General features: G+C 35.7%; 1 protein-coding gene across 6 annotated transcripts in view; it reads left to right on the forward strand.

Annotated features, from left to right (window-relative positions):
* AKAP9 (A-kinase anchoring protein 9) overlaps positions 1–15,367 on the forward strand; it is a 166,215-nt gene that overhangs the window by 45,957 nt on the left and 104,891 nt on the right. For 5 of the 6 annotated variants that reach the window (XR_010663628.1, XM_065938573.1, XM_065938574.1 and 2 more), the window contains exons 4-8: positions 6,007–6,060; positions 6,424–6,594; positions 7,660–7,815; positions 8,536–8,733; positions 12,275–14,653. Coding sequence is in view for 5 of the 6 variants with exons in the window: in XM_065938573.1 (XP_065794645.1) it covers positions 6,007–6,060; positions 6,424–6,594; positions 7,660–7,815; positions 8,536–8,733; positions 12,275–14,653 (2,958 nt within the window). In the remaining variant the exon portion in view is untranslated. The remainder of the gene's footprint in view (positions 1–6,006; positions 6,061–6,423; positions 6,595–7,659; positions 7,816–8,535; positions 8,734–12,274; positions 14,654–15,367) is intronic. The other variant, XM_065938576.1, reaches the window with a different exon arrangement.

The raw sequence follows: 15,367 nt of genomic DNA on the forward strand, positions 1-15,367 counted from the left end.
GTGGATCACAATAAACTGTGGAAAATTCTGAAAGAGATGGGAATACCAGACCACCTGACCTGCCTCTTGAGAAACCTATATGCAGATCAGGAAGCAACAGTTAGAACTGGACGTGGAACAACAGACTGGTTCCAAATAGGAAAAGGAGTACATCAAGGCTGTGTATTGTCACCCTGCTTATTTAACTTATATGCAGAGCACATCATGAGAAACGCTGGGCTGGATGAAGCACAAGCTGGAATCAAGATTGCCTGCAGAAATATCAATAACCTCAGATACGCAGATGACACCACCCTTATGGCAGAAAGTGAAGAGGAACTAAAAAGCCTCTTGATGAAAGTGAATGAGGAGAGTGAAAAAGTTGGCTTAAAGCTCAACATTCAGAAAATTAAGATCATGGCATCTGGTCCCATCACCTCATGGGAAATAGATGGGAACACAATGGAAACAGTGTCAGACTTTATTTTTTGGGCTCCAAAATCACTGCTGATGGTGATTGCAGCCATGAAATTAAAAGACCCTTACTCCTTGGAAGGAAAGTTATGACCAACCTAGATAGCATATTAAAAAGCAGAGACATTACTTTGCCAACAAAGGTCTGTCTGGTCAAGGCTGTGGTGTTTCCAGTGGTCATGTATGGATGTGAGAGTTGGACTGTGAGGAAAGCTGAGCGCCGATGCTTTTGAACTGTGGTGTTGGAGAAGACTCTTGAGAGTCTCTTGGACAGCAAGGAGATCCAATTAGTCCATCCTGGAGGAGATCAGTCCTGGATGTTCATTGGAAGGAGTGATGCTGAAGCTGAAACTCCAATACTTTGGCCACTTCATGCGAAGAGTTGACTCATTGGAAAAGACCCTGATGCTGGGAGGGATTGTGGGCAGGAGGAGAAGGGGACGACAGAGGATGAGATGGCTGGATGGCATCACAGACTGAAAGGACATGAGTTTGAGTAAACAATGGGAGTTGGTGATGGACAGGGAGGCCTGGCGTGCTGTGGTTCATGGGGTTGCAAAGAGCCGGACACGACTAAGAGACTGAACTGAACTGAACTGAAGATCATGCCATCCAGCCCCATTACTTCATGGCAAATATAAGGGGAAAGGGGGGAAACGGTAACAGATTTCCTCTTTTTGGTCTCTAAAATCACTGTGGATGGTGACTGTAGCCATGAAATCAGAAGACGATTGCTTCTCGGCAGGAAAGCTATGACAAACTTAGACAATGTGTTGAAAAGCAGAGACATCACTCTGCTGACAAATGTCCATATAGTCAAGGCTGTGGTCTTCCCATTGGTCACGTACTACGGTTGTGAGAGCTGGACCATAAAGAAGCCAGAGTGCCGAAGTATTGATGCCTTCTTTGACTTGTGGTGCTGGAGAAGACTCTTGAGAGTCCATTGGACTGCAAGGAGATCAAACCCGTCGATCTTAAGGGAAATCAACTCTGAATATTCATTGGAAGGACTGATGCTGAAGCTCTAGTATTTTGGTCACCTGATGCGAACAGCCAACTCATTGGAAATGTCCCTGATGCTGGGAAAGATTTAGGGCAAAAAGAGAAGAGGGCATCAGAGGATGAGATGGCTGGATGGTGTCACTGATACAGTGGTCATGAACTTGGACAAACTTTGGGAGATGGTGAGGGACCAGGAGGACTGATGTGCTGCAGTCCATGGGGTCTCAAAGAGTGAGGCACAATCGTGTGACTGAACAAAAGCAATATACCTTAATAATTGTGCACATAACATATACCAATTCATACATGCGTATTTTTTTAAACCAAATTTTCAGGAAGAGATACTTTTACTGTGTGACCAGTCCTCTGATGCTTTTTCTGATGCTGATTACTAAAGCTCAGTTAGGTCATTTATAGTTTGAAAAAAATTAGTGATTTAGAAGTTTACATTGAAAGATAATTATCAAATAATCTTTTACAGATTTGAATCATAATCCTTTAAATGTTATCCATTTGGGGCCTCGATTCATAATGGATTATACTTTGAAAAACTTACATATTTTGTCTATAGAATACACTGGAAAAATTCATCATCTGTGAGATACTTGATGAAGTCATATCAAGATTGCTGAAATGGATTTTGGCTTCAGTCCATGATCCTCTGGACTAGTTTTGGGTCTCTAGCCAGTTGATTTAAAAATATTGGACTCATTTGACCGAGATAGAATTTCAGGGAACTTCTAAGCCATAGTCCCTGTGTTAGAAGACAGAAAAATCTTCAGTAGTTCAGTTTTATAAACTAAGGAACAGGCAGCATGGTAAATTAAATGCATTTGAATAAAAAGTAAAAAACAAACCAAGGAATAAATCTCACATTATAATACTCTTCATATTAGAACTCTTAGTGATTACTTCTGAGTAATACCCCTCAAAAATGAAATTCCTTTCTAAGCAACACATAACTACAAATTACAGATTTGCAAAGTTTAATAATCTTGGCTGCTCTTGTTTGCATTTGATTAATTTTAAAATTTCAAAACTATATAGTTTTAATCATAAGTCATGTAATTATCTTGTATTTTGTCTAAATATCACTGTCATTTTTCTGCTGCATAGCAAAAGAAGGTGATATAAAAAGGCAGGGACTTTGGAGCCCAGAAAGTGTGTGTTCAGATTTCTGATCTTTGAGCTGTTTGAAGCTGGATACCTCACTTAAACTCTGGAATACAATTTCCTTACCTGTAAAAGGGTGGAAATAATATTTATCTCGCAGGGTTGTTTTGAGGGTTATTTGGTGATCTTAATATGTTTGATTCATGAAAAACAGTCAGCAAGAGAAATTCTTTACATTGCTTCAATGGAAGTATGCTTTTTTTCATGGTAAGTTTGTAAGAAACAAAGGAATTTTTTTTAACAAATTATTCTCAGAAGGATTTCAGATTCCAATTATATGTTTAATTAAAACTAGCTTGGAAATTTTATTTTGGTAGATATGGTAGTGCTTAATGTTCTTGACTTCTATGATTAGTATTCTCCTTGGCTTAAAAAATGGATTCAGGTCTAGAAAGCATTAGTCAGATAATTTTATCCTATGACCTACCTAAGATCTGTTCTGTGTTAAAATATATCCAGTTAGGTGTACTAGCAAAATAAGATTAAATGGAAAATACCCTTTTTACAAATTAATTCAAATTATCCTTTTTCAGTTCTTGGAGAAGGGACATTTCATATCTCAAATACCATATTTACATAAAATGTTTTTATTGATACCCTTTGAGCAGGGTTATTTGGGAAAAGTAGGAAATGCTGCAGTCAATACATAGAGATAAAACAAGTAAACAAATCTGCTTTGCTGTGTGTAGAAAGATGAAATGGTAGGAGAGCATACAGTCTCATTATGGATTTCATTATTCAGATTCCATTATTCTGTACTTCTTATCCAAGTCACTTACATGACTCATCACATTTTTTAAATAACTGGGATTGGAGACATAGTCTATAGCCAGCCATTGAGTAATGTAAACTTAGCCTGTCAACAGCCTTTCAGCTTTGACTTGGATTTCTTTCTTTCTTTTTTTAACTTCGCCATTTTTAAAATTTTCTCCCTGCCTGCCTCTGCTCTATTAAAGTATAACAGACAGTTTAAAATTGTATTTTTTGAAGGTGTACAACGTGGTGCTTGATACTTAACTTTGAATGAATGATCTTAACCTCCTTAGTTTCTTGACTCTAATCCAAGGGTCAGCTAGGTACGCTGAAATCCTGTAATTTTTATGAACTTTTTGAACTATCAGATTCTATTTTTTATTAAAACATCCATTATTCAAATTTTTGTACATACATCAGATTAAGTGTAAGGATAAAGTACTAATCATTAATAAAAGTTAAGTTATTCTTCTGTTTTTGAACTGATGTTCACTGAAAAGTTTTTTGTGAAGAACATAGTTATGAGTGATCTTTCCTCTGATTTTTTCTGAATAGCAGTATTTTTAGGAAATGATACCCTATAGAACATTTTAAAATTTAGAATGTGCCATATGTACTTTCCCAAATCTTCCAAATTCCACCTTGTCTACACAGGTGGAATAACTTGTGAATTCAACAAGACTATATTAGTATAACCTAAAGGTGGATAATTTTGACAGATGCTACAGTGAAGGATTTTAAGAAAAGTTAGCATTTTTTAGTTGAAGGAGTCTGTTCATCTAATCTTCATGTTTCAAGTTATTAATGTACTTTCATATTGTGGTATTTTTTAGTTGAAGGAGTCTGTTCATCTAATCTTCATGTTTCAAGTTATTAATGTACTTTCATGTTATGGCTTACAAAGTATTACTTTAAAAGGCTATTGTAAGATGATGAGACAAATGCTCTACCCTTTAGGTACCAGTGAAGTAATTATCTAGATTAAAAATCATAATAATTTATTGCTATTAATGATCCTAATATTCTGAGGAGTGTTTCTATTTTAACTTTGAAATATAGTTTGTTTTAGTTTAGTTCTGGTGTATAATCTTTTGTTACCCACTTACATGATACTAAATTTTTAAAAACTATTAATATTGACAGGATTTTTATATTTATTATAATAAGACAACTAAGTTTTGAAAACAGTCATGTAGTATTTTATGCATAGAAGCCAATGCATATGAGTAGCTCAAGTATAAAATGTGCTCAACTTAGAGAAAATTTAGGCTGAATGTTGGCTATGTAGTGTGTTTGAGTTAAAATAAATAGATAACTAACTTACGTAATAGTGGTATCATCACCACTTAAAGGAATATCCTTTGCTTAGTATGGTATTTGAAAATATTCATAAAATCCATTTAATTACTCTCTTACCCTAAAGGAAGAGTTGTAGTAGACATTTATCAAAGTGCTTCGTAATGGGTGGGGAGGGAGGTAGAAGGTCGGTTCAGAATGGGGGAGACATGTGTATACCTATGGCCAGTTCATGTTGATGTATGGCAAAAATCATCACAATACTGTAAAGCAATTATCCTCCAATTAAAATCAATAGATTTTTAAAAAATCAAGGAAAACTAGTTGAAATTTAGACGAATTTAATTGAAAGTTATCACAAGCGATTTTATTAATAATCTTAATAAAGTTAGTACTGCTGTGTCCTGATAGTTTTCACAAATTGCAATAATGCGTTGCCATAAAGGTGAATTTTTTTAAACTTTGGTTTTGTTTTCTGAAATTATCCTCAGCGAAAAAGCAAAGGAATCAGACTTTATAAAGAGCTCTTAATTAGGATCATCCCCTTTTATAGTGTTGTGATCCATATAGACTAATCCTAATTCTAGGATATTCTATGTATTTTCAGTATTAAAAGCTTCATAACTTGGATTCTGTTAACATAGAATGTGAAAAATTGAGATGTAAGCAAGCATGAAGTTCAGTTGTTTGCTGTTAGGAGGAAGGAAGGGATTATTGAGTAGATTAATTGATCTGAAGTTAATCTGCCTCCAGGTCAGCCTCAGAGACCCATTCTGCCAACTTTCTTCCTTCTACCACGAAATATCAGTGATGGAGGCATTTGTATTGTGGAGAGTCTCCACATCTGTCAGAGTTGGCAAGGCTCTCATAGTACCCCCAGGCGAAAATTCTTGGGGGAGTTTTCCTTAGCTCTTTATCTCCGCTTCCTTCTTCACTTGCTCTCCAGTAGACTTGTACCAGTAAACAGTTTTACTTTTAAATCAATAGGGCTTTATAAAAAAATAATTATTTACATGATTTTAGGTGTTTTGTAGAAGAGGATCTAGGACAAAAGATGAACTGTGCTTAGAGCTTTAATTCACTTAAATGAAAATGTATATAGCACAGTGTCGTTTTCATTGTAAGCACTCAAATGTATGAGGAGTCAGTGGCATTTGAAACAGTCATAATGTCTTTTACGTGTTTAAATTTAATCACTATGTTTGTTTTTGCCAATGTGGCATTTTCCTTAGGCATAAGAAAAGCATGAATACAGTTAGCACAAATCAATTTTTAGCTTTAAATAAAATTTCTAACATCATAATATTTCAGGAAATTGTTTTTGTACAGGTAAATGGTTGCGGTTTTGTGGTGAGAACAGGAAAGCCTACAAATTTATTAAGGGTACAGTATTTAAAACTACTTATGATACTAATGTTTCATTCTATTTAAAGCTGGTTACTAACAAAGCTTTTTCCTGCATGTATTTCTTTCTGTGTGTGATTTCTAAATGCTTTTAATGTGTAACAAAACAAAATTATCCACTATTTGTTTTAAAACTCAAGTTGTAACAGAATTTGCAGATATCTTGTTTTTGCTCTTGAGGTATTTATCACGTTAACAACAAAGTAGGTTGTCATGCTGGTAAACTCCCAGGTGATGAGTGATGTTTTAAAGTGGACTTTGCTGTGGGATTCAGTTTTTTGAATCTCTTTTCCCGAGAAAATGTTGCTAGTACTGAATTATGTAAAATCTGGGTTGGCGTAGGAAGAAGAATTTGGTGTTGATGATTCTTACTCTGAACATGGAGCACAGTATGATCAGACCCACCTAGAGATGATGGAAAATGAGCTGGCTGGGAAACAACACGAGATTGACGAGCTCAGCAGAGAACTGGAAGAGATGAGGGCTGCCTATGGGACCGAGGGGCTGAAGCAGGTGTGTTCATGGCTTTTCTTTTGTTACTCACAAAACAAAAATAGGAAATGTGAATGATAGTATAGATACATTCTCTAAAGATGGGGTTTTTAAAGGGTGACTTACAGTCACCTCGTGATATTTGTCCTTATATATATATATCATAAACAGCATTGCTTAAGCCTAAATATAACGTAGATATTTTATCAAACTTTATGAGATAGCTAGGATGAAATCACTTCAGTATGGATGGATGTTTTTGTCATCAGCCTGAGAGAAACTTATACTGTAAACCACATCAATACATTATGACTTAGACTCATTAAACCTGTCAGCAGGTCTTTGTAAGTAACTTCTTATAGTTAAAATGACATCTGTTAGTTTGTGGCAGTCAGTTATGAAAACAAGGTGAAATAAGACATTGATGAGGGTGACAGAATATCTTTCACCTTCTCTAGAAACAAGTAAGGCTTAAGCATGGCTATCATGGTAATACCTACAAACATTGGAGCATCCTTAAATATAAAGACAGTTGTCCTTCTAGAAGTAGATATATGGGTAAGTCAAATCTAATGTTGGAGAAGGCAGTGGCAACCCACTCCAGTACTCTTGCCTGGAAAATCCCATGGACGGAGGAGCCTGGTAGGCTGCAGTCCATGGGGTCGCTAAGAGTCGGATGTGACTGAGCGACTTCACTTTCACTTTTCTCTTTCATGCATTAGAGAAGGAAATGGCAACCCACTCCAGTGTTCTTGCCTGGAGAATCCCAGGGACGGAGGAGCCTGGTGGGCTGCCATCTATGGGTTGCACAGAATTGGTCACAACTGAAGCGACTTAGCAGCAGCAGCAGCAGCAGCAAATCTAATATATTTTGTTCCCTAGTTCAGATAATCTTTTTAGAGTTGGTTTGGAAGTAAACTAATTGTTGCAAGATAATAGCTTTCAAATATGCAAAAGATTAATTAAAAATTGTAATAATTCTGCCAATGCATTTTGAATATCATATTTTTGAAGTTACCTGTACTAATATTTAATTTTGTTGAAAAAATAAGTGTAGCACTTTTAATTTTCACTGATGTCTTTTAGTTGCAAGAGTTTGAAGCCGCCATTAAGCAGAGAGATGGCATCATAACCCAGCTCACTGCTAATTTACAACAGGCAAGAAGAGAAAAGGATGAGACAATGAGAGAATTTTTAGAGTTGACAGAGCAGAGTCAAAAGTTACAGATTCAATTCCAGCATGTAAGTATTACTAGTATAAGAAAATTTATTAAATTTTTAATAATGAATTAAAATTTTTTTCTCCTATTTTCTAGAACAAATATAAATTTGTTTAAAATTTATTAAATTTTTAATAATGAATTAAAATTTTTTTCTCCTATTTTCTAGAACAAATATAAATTTGTGTTTGCTTATTAATGTATTATGTGGAAAAAACTGGTAAATACTTGTTATATTAACTAGGAATTTAATTCATACTTCTTGAGTGGTTTTATGCTATTAGTTTCTTTATACTTCTTCCGCATCTATATTTTAAAATCTTATGAGTTTGATAAGGTGAATTTTTGCAGAAATTAACCTATAGTTACATCCTTTGTCTAAAGGATGTCTGAAGTCATACCCTGCTATGAGTTTATTTTAGTTAGGTTCTGTAATGTAACTCGATTGAATATATTCCATTTACCTTTAATGTGATCCATAGGAAACTACTTGTATTAATCAGGTTTCTGATGATGAGCAACAGAAAATAATTTGAGACAAGGGAGGAATCTGTCAGCTTAGGAAATGTACCCATACTTACCTGATCAGCTATGGAAGCGTGTTGGGTGGAGTCTCAGACCTCTGAATCCACCACAGTTCCCAGAGAGCAACTGTTAGCTGAGCAACACCGACAAAGGATGTCCATTCCTTGGTGCACTCGTTTAAGGATTTAATCTTTTGGGGTTTCTTTATATTTTCAAGTTACAGGCTAGTGAAACTCTGAGGAACAGCACGCACAGTAACACAGCTGCAGATTTACTGCAAGCCAAGCAGCAGATCCTCACCCATCAGCAGCAGCTGGAAGAACAGGACCACCTGCTAGAAGATTATCACAGAAAGAAAGAGGCCTTCAAGATGCAGATCAGCTCCTTGCAGGAGAGGATCAGAGCGTATGAGGCGGTATGTTTGTTCTGCGGAGGCCGACCCGTGTGCCGCAGTTTAGCAGTTAGCTGTAGGGTTTTCCTGTCCAAGTGTTTATCTTCTTGTTCTACACGTGAGTCACAGAGCTTCATAATTCAGAAAAGTTCTTTAAGCATGAAAAATAATTATTTCAAAGCAATTGGGAGTCTTCCAGTAGTAGTATTAAGATAATACTCATTACTGAGTTCTTCGAAAGTAATCAGCTTATGTTAAACTGAGCCCTCAGGAAAATCTATATATATAACCGGAACGTCTGTCCTTTTTTCTTTTTCATCTAAAGGTGTTTCTACTCATTTTAGCCATGGTTATGTAATTCTGTAAATATTTTCATGGCAAAATGAAATTTTATGGATTTTAGTTAGAAAAAGGGCTTTCCTGATGGCTCAGACAGTAAGAATCGGCTTGCATTGCAGGAGACTTGGGTTCAGTCTCTGGGTGGGGAAGATCCCCTGGAGGAGGAAATGGCAACCCACTCTAGTATTCTTGGCCTAGAAAATTCCATGGCAGAGGAGCCTGGTGGGCTACAGTCCATGAGGTTTCAAAGAGACAGACATGACTGAGCGACTAACACACACTTTAATTAGAAAAAAATACAGATTCTCTTTATTTGTGGTAGTTATGTGTTGTAAAGTTGCCTGAAACACTTATTCAACAATTGATGCTCCCAGGGTATACACACACATACATACATGCACACACACATATATACATGCACACACACATACATATTATATAGATTTTTTTTTACTCTTTCCACTGTATTTTATTTTTTAATTTTATTGAAGTATATTTGACTTATAACATTGTGTGTATCATACAGATTGTAATATTAAATCCTAAAACGATTCTGGTAGATTATAGCTTGTTTAATTTTCAAAAGAGACATGAAAGTCAAAAGTGTTAAGTGACTGGTCTAAAGATAGCACCCTTCTTCTCCTAATTGGGATTCAAACCCTATCGGACTAGCCCAGAGCCAGAAATTTTTATAGTACTTTCCACTACTGCCTGCCACCTCCATCCTCATGGTCTCCTTCCTTGTTCTCTCACCTTGCTCATCTGCTTGACATCATCTTAGCTTGAATCATGCATATCCAGCAGCTCAAATTTTTTACCACTCTGTGCACTTCTACAAATGACTGAGTATTGATTTATGGGGTTATCTGTCAATTTAAACAAGTGGGCAAGTTCACACATTTGGATTCTTTGAATAATGAGGACAGACTATACATACAGTACAGTATTTTTTATAAATTTAGACAGTTCTGCAAGATGTTGAGAAATCAGCACAACAAGAGTACTGTTTGGATAACAATAAAAGTATTAGGTAGCATTTATTTTTGTTTACTTGGTATCAGAAAATACTCAAAGCATCTTACACATTATATTATCTCATTGAATCATCACAACAATCTTATGAGGTAAATACTGTTATCACACCCATTTTTCAGATGAGAAAGTTAAAGCAAAGCAAGATGAAGTAAATTGCCCAGGTATACAGGCAATACATTGGTAGAGCCAGCTTTCAAATCTATGTAGTCTGACTACAGAGACTGTCGCTTAGGGAAATTAGAAATGTACAATTTTAAGATACTGAAATTACAAAATGTACATGCTTTACAACCACAGTAATTTAAAAATCATTTTATAGATGTTTATAGAACACTTGTTTTGCATCAGGCTCTTGCAAGAGATAGTGATGCTTAAATGCACTTTTTTCTTCACTAAAACTCAAGGTATGCAAGGCACCCCGAAACAAGGCTAAGTATGGGTAAAAAGTGTTTTGAAAATTCTGGGCAGGTCTGGCTTCATAAGGGAAGTGATTCAGGGTAGGCTTAGCAGGGAAGTGATATTTGAGGTAAGTCTGTAAATTAGAACAATCCCCTTTCATTGTATTTTGTTTTCTTCATAATTGGTGCGATATATGACACACAGCAGCTCTTCAGTACTTGTTTGGTAAACAGGGAATAAATTATGAATCTGAACTGATAAGAGGACATTTTAAACAGGATGGAGTGTGCATAAAGACCCAGGTTGAACCATGTTAAAAAGGTTTTATCAGCATCAAAAAATAGTTTGATTAAAAAACAGTCGTCTTTGAAAATGATCCTTTCCAGGAGGTAAGAAGAGAAAGGCAGTTTAGGCCTGGCAGACTGCCAGAAGATAGTCTATGCCAGAAGGCTCAGTATCAACAATAAGGCATAGTGACATTGATGGGATATGTGATACCAAGCCAAAGCCGATTAGGCTATGATAACTTCATATGTCCATCTCACAGCAGGAATGGCCATGCCTTTGGACTGAAATTCTTAATTCTGTTTACAGCAGCCCCTCCCTTGCTTTCTAGGTTAGGTGTGATTTTTCCCAGAGGGCTTAGAATTCTCAAAGTCTCCAGGTACCTTGATTCTCTTTCATGAACCATTCTTGAATGGGCACTGCCACTATTTCCCTCAGACTTTCTTTTTCCCTAGGCTTTGACATTCTTTTTTTTTTTGAAAGGTAAGTTAACACATCCATTTGAGGTGCCTTTAAGCCATCTTGACCTGGGACTTTTGTCTCCTGAAGGTGATTTTAATTACTTACGTATATTCTCATCTATAAATTTTACTGTTTTTTCTGTCCTTGGGACTGCAACCCTAACCACTCAGGCAAGTAAATGACAGAGACAAAACTTTGTCTCCAGGGCTTCTACTTGACTGTCTTATGCTGTGACACTTCTGTAAATGATTAGGGACATGCCTTGGCATGCGTTTGGGTTTTGATTTATCTGCAGTTCCAAAATAAAGTCCTAAATCAGAACAGGGGTTAAAAAAAAAAATCTGTCTTGCTTTCAAGTTTCTATTTACCCCCAAAATGTAGAATCAAATTGATATGCCCTAAATGGCATAATTCTCTTGCATGTCACTTGCAATTCAGCCACTTAAGCATGGCTTATCCCTGAACTTCTGATTCATTTAGCCTTAGGAGTGAAGTTAAGGCTGACCTTTAGGAGCCTGTTTTTGTTGTTTTACTCTTTTCGTAGCACCTGCCCACCAAACCTTCAGGTTACTAAAATACTGTATGGGAGGAACGTTGATTTATTTTTAGGATTATTTCTGGAACTGTAAAGGGTATGTAGTCCTCTTGTAATTGCAAATACCAAATACTTAGAATGTTCATCAGTTAATAAGAAAGAAGAAAATATAATGGTTTAGACACATTTTGGTTGTTTTTTTTTTTAAGACACATTTTGATCTTACTAAATTTTTTTATTAAAACATTTAATCATAGCAATGCAAGAAAAATTTCTTCCCCCCGAAGAAGACCAACATTGCTATGATATTTGCTCATAGGTAGTGTTGGCTACACAAGTCCTGTGTCTGATTGACGTAAGAAAAATGAAGGAGCAAGCTCAGCCGTTGCTTTTTATAGAGTAATGTGAAAAGCAGTTTTCTATCAATTTTTTTTGGTGATGGGGTTAAGGGGTATAAGTAACCAGAAACTAAGAATGCCATCTTTATGTTTCCATTTTTTCTTTATAAAGGAACAGGATAAAAAAGTAGAAAACTCAAATAAAGAAATACAGGAAAAGGAAGCAGTCATTGAAGAATTAAATACAAAAATAATAGAAGAAGAAAAAAAAACTCGTGACCTAAAGGATAAAGTAACAGCTGCTGATAAATTACTGGAAGAATTACAAGAGCAGGTTGTACAGAAGAACCAGGAGTTAAAAAATATGAAATTAGAACTGACTAATTCCAAGCAAAAGGAAAGACAGTGTTCTGAAGAAATAAAACAGTTAATGGGGACAGTTGAGGAACTTCAGAAGAAAAATCATAAAGACAGTCAATTTGAAACGGATATCCTACAAAGAATGGAACAAGAAACACAAAGAAAGTTGGAACAACTCCGGGCAGAGCTGGATGAGATGTATGGGCAGCAGATAGTACAGATGAAACAAGAGTTAATAAAACAACACATGTCACAGATAGATGAACTCAGGACACGACATAAGGGGGAACTGGAGAATGCTTTAAGATCACATCCAAGTATCACAGTTAATGAAGATCAAATAAAGTTAATGAATATGGCAATAAATGAACTGAATATAAAATTGCAAGATGCTAAGTCTCAAAGGGAAAGGCTCAAGGAAGAAGTAGGCGTAATCTTGGGAGAAAAGTCTGCTCTCCAGAGACAGCTGGGAGACCTTTGTGAAGAGCTGAGCTTCTCAAGGGACCAGATTCAGAGGGCTAGGCAGACAATAGCTGAGCAAGAAAGTAAGCTCAGCGAAGCCTACCAGTCCCTTAGTACAGTGGAAGATTTGAAGGCTGAGATTGCTTCTGCTTCTGAAGCCAGGAAAGAACTTGAATTAAAACACGAAGCAGAAGTTACAAATTATAAGATAAAGCTTGAAATGTTAGAAAGAGAAAAGAATGCTGTATTGGACAGAATGGCTGAGTCACAGGAAGCTGAGCTGGAGAGGCTGAGGACACAGCTCCTGTTTAGTCATGAGGAAGAACTTTCCAAACTGAAGGAAGATTTGGAAATTGAACATCGAATAAATATTGAAAAGCTTAAAGATAACTTAGGCATTCACTATAAACAGCAGATAGATGGTTTACAGAATGAAATGAGTCAAAAGATAGAAACCATGCAGTTTGAAAAAGACAATTTGATAACTAAGCAGAACCAACTGATTTTGGAAATTTCAAAGCTAAAAGATTTACAGCAGTCCCTCGTGAATTCAAAATCAGAAGAAATGACCCTTCAGATCAATGAACTACAAAAAGAAATCGAAATACTCAGACAAGAAGAAAAGGAAAAGGGTACATTTGAACAGGAAGTTCAAGAATTACAACTTAAAACTGAATTATTGGAGAAACAAATGAAGGAAAAAGAGGATGACCTTCAAGAAAAATTTGCACAACTTGAAGCAGAGAATAGCATTCTTAAAGATGAAAAGAAGGCTCTAGAAGACATGTTGAAAATACATACTCCTGTTAACCAAGAAGAAAGATTAACTTTCATAGATTCCGCTAAGTCCCGATCCAAAGACTGTAGCTGGCAAAAAGAGATAGAAATACTTACAGAGGAAAATGAGGACCTCAAAAAACAATGTATTCAGCTAACTGAAGAGATTGAAAAGCAAAGGAACACTTTTTCATTTGCTGAAAAAAATTTTGAAGTTAATTATCAGGAGTTACAGGAGGATTATGCTTGCCTTCTCAAGGTAAAAAGCGATTTAGAAGACAGTAAAAATAAGCAAGAAGTAGAGTATAAAAGTAAGCTTAAAGCACTTAGTGAAGAGCTTCATCATTTGCAAAGAATAAACCCAAGTATAGTGAAAATGAAAATTTCAGTCTTTGACGATGACAAGACTTTTATACCAGAACCATTGGAAATTGGTGAGGTTGTTGAGAAAGATACAACAGAGCTTATGGAAAAACTTGAGGTAACCAAGCGAGAAAAGTTAGAGCTGTCAGAGAGACTGTCTGATCTTTCTGAGCAATTAAAACAGAAACATGATGAGATAAGTTTTCTAACGGAAGAAGTTAAATCTTTAAAGCAAGATAAAGAGCAAGTTTTATTGCGATGTAGAGAGCTAGAAGTCATAATTGACCACAGTAGGACAGAAAATGTAAATGTGCATGATGTCCATTTAAGCTCTTTGAAAGATGGAGTTTCATCAAGCAGGGATCCTGGAGGGTCAGTTCCTAAAATAAATAATGATTTTGGTAAAGAATCAAAAATAATTGAGGTAAATAAAATTCCTTTTGAAAATACGACTCTCGAAAAAGCAAGCAAGGAAGAGCAGTTTTCTGCTCACTTGCCGTCGGTGACAAATGAATCATCACTTGGGACTACTGATCCAGGTGAAAGCGATAAACTTCAGCAGGAGCTCCGCCTACTTAAATCAGAACAGGTATGTTTACTTAATGTGCATAACAGTAAAGTGTACATTTCAGACTGAAAGTTTTCATCTTCATACAGCATAAATTAACCTCCTTACAAGAGAATGAAAGTAAACCCAGTGATGTAATTCTCACTTAGACCTATCATTTACATTTCTTTTATCTGTTTTTTGTTAAACCATGTTACCTCTCTTTTAGTTAATCTTTTAGTTAGTCTGCTCAGGAAACAGAACACATTTTCTTTGAAAAAGCAAATTTAAATAACTTTGCTGAGAGTCAGAGCATTAAAATAATTATTTTGTAATATTTCATTGCAATTCCAAAGATTGGTTTGAGAGTCTCCTTTTGTATTGGTGTTTTCAAGGTTAACTGAAGATTAACTCTTAAACCTTTTTAGTACTTCATGTAGTTGTTCAATAGTTATGAAACTGTTTCCCTGAGAAGAAGATATTGATTTAAATCCTAGTTTTCTCAGAGTCTTATTATACCTAAAGGGGAAAAAAATATTAATTCTAAATACAACTAAAGAATACATATAATGAGTAATACTAGATCACTCCTGACAATTTATGTTTGATAGACACTGAAATTAGAAATAGCAGGCAGATCCCACTGGGCACATTGTATAATGGTGCTAACTAGAGCTTTTTGTGTGTTTCTTCATTTCTAAACAAGTATTTATAGAGTCTCTTGCCAGATAGAAATACAGTGGTGAACAAGAGTAA

Source organism: Muntiacus reevesi, chromosome 6 (assembly GCF_963930625.1).
Source record: "Muntiacus reevesi chromosome 6, mMunRee1.1, whole genome shotgun sequence".
Taxonomy (NCBI): Eukaryota; Metazoa; Chordata; class Mammalia; order Artiodactyla; family Cervidae; genus Muntiacus; species Muntiacus reevesi.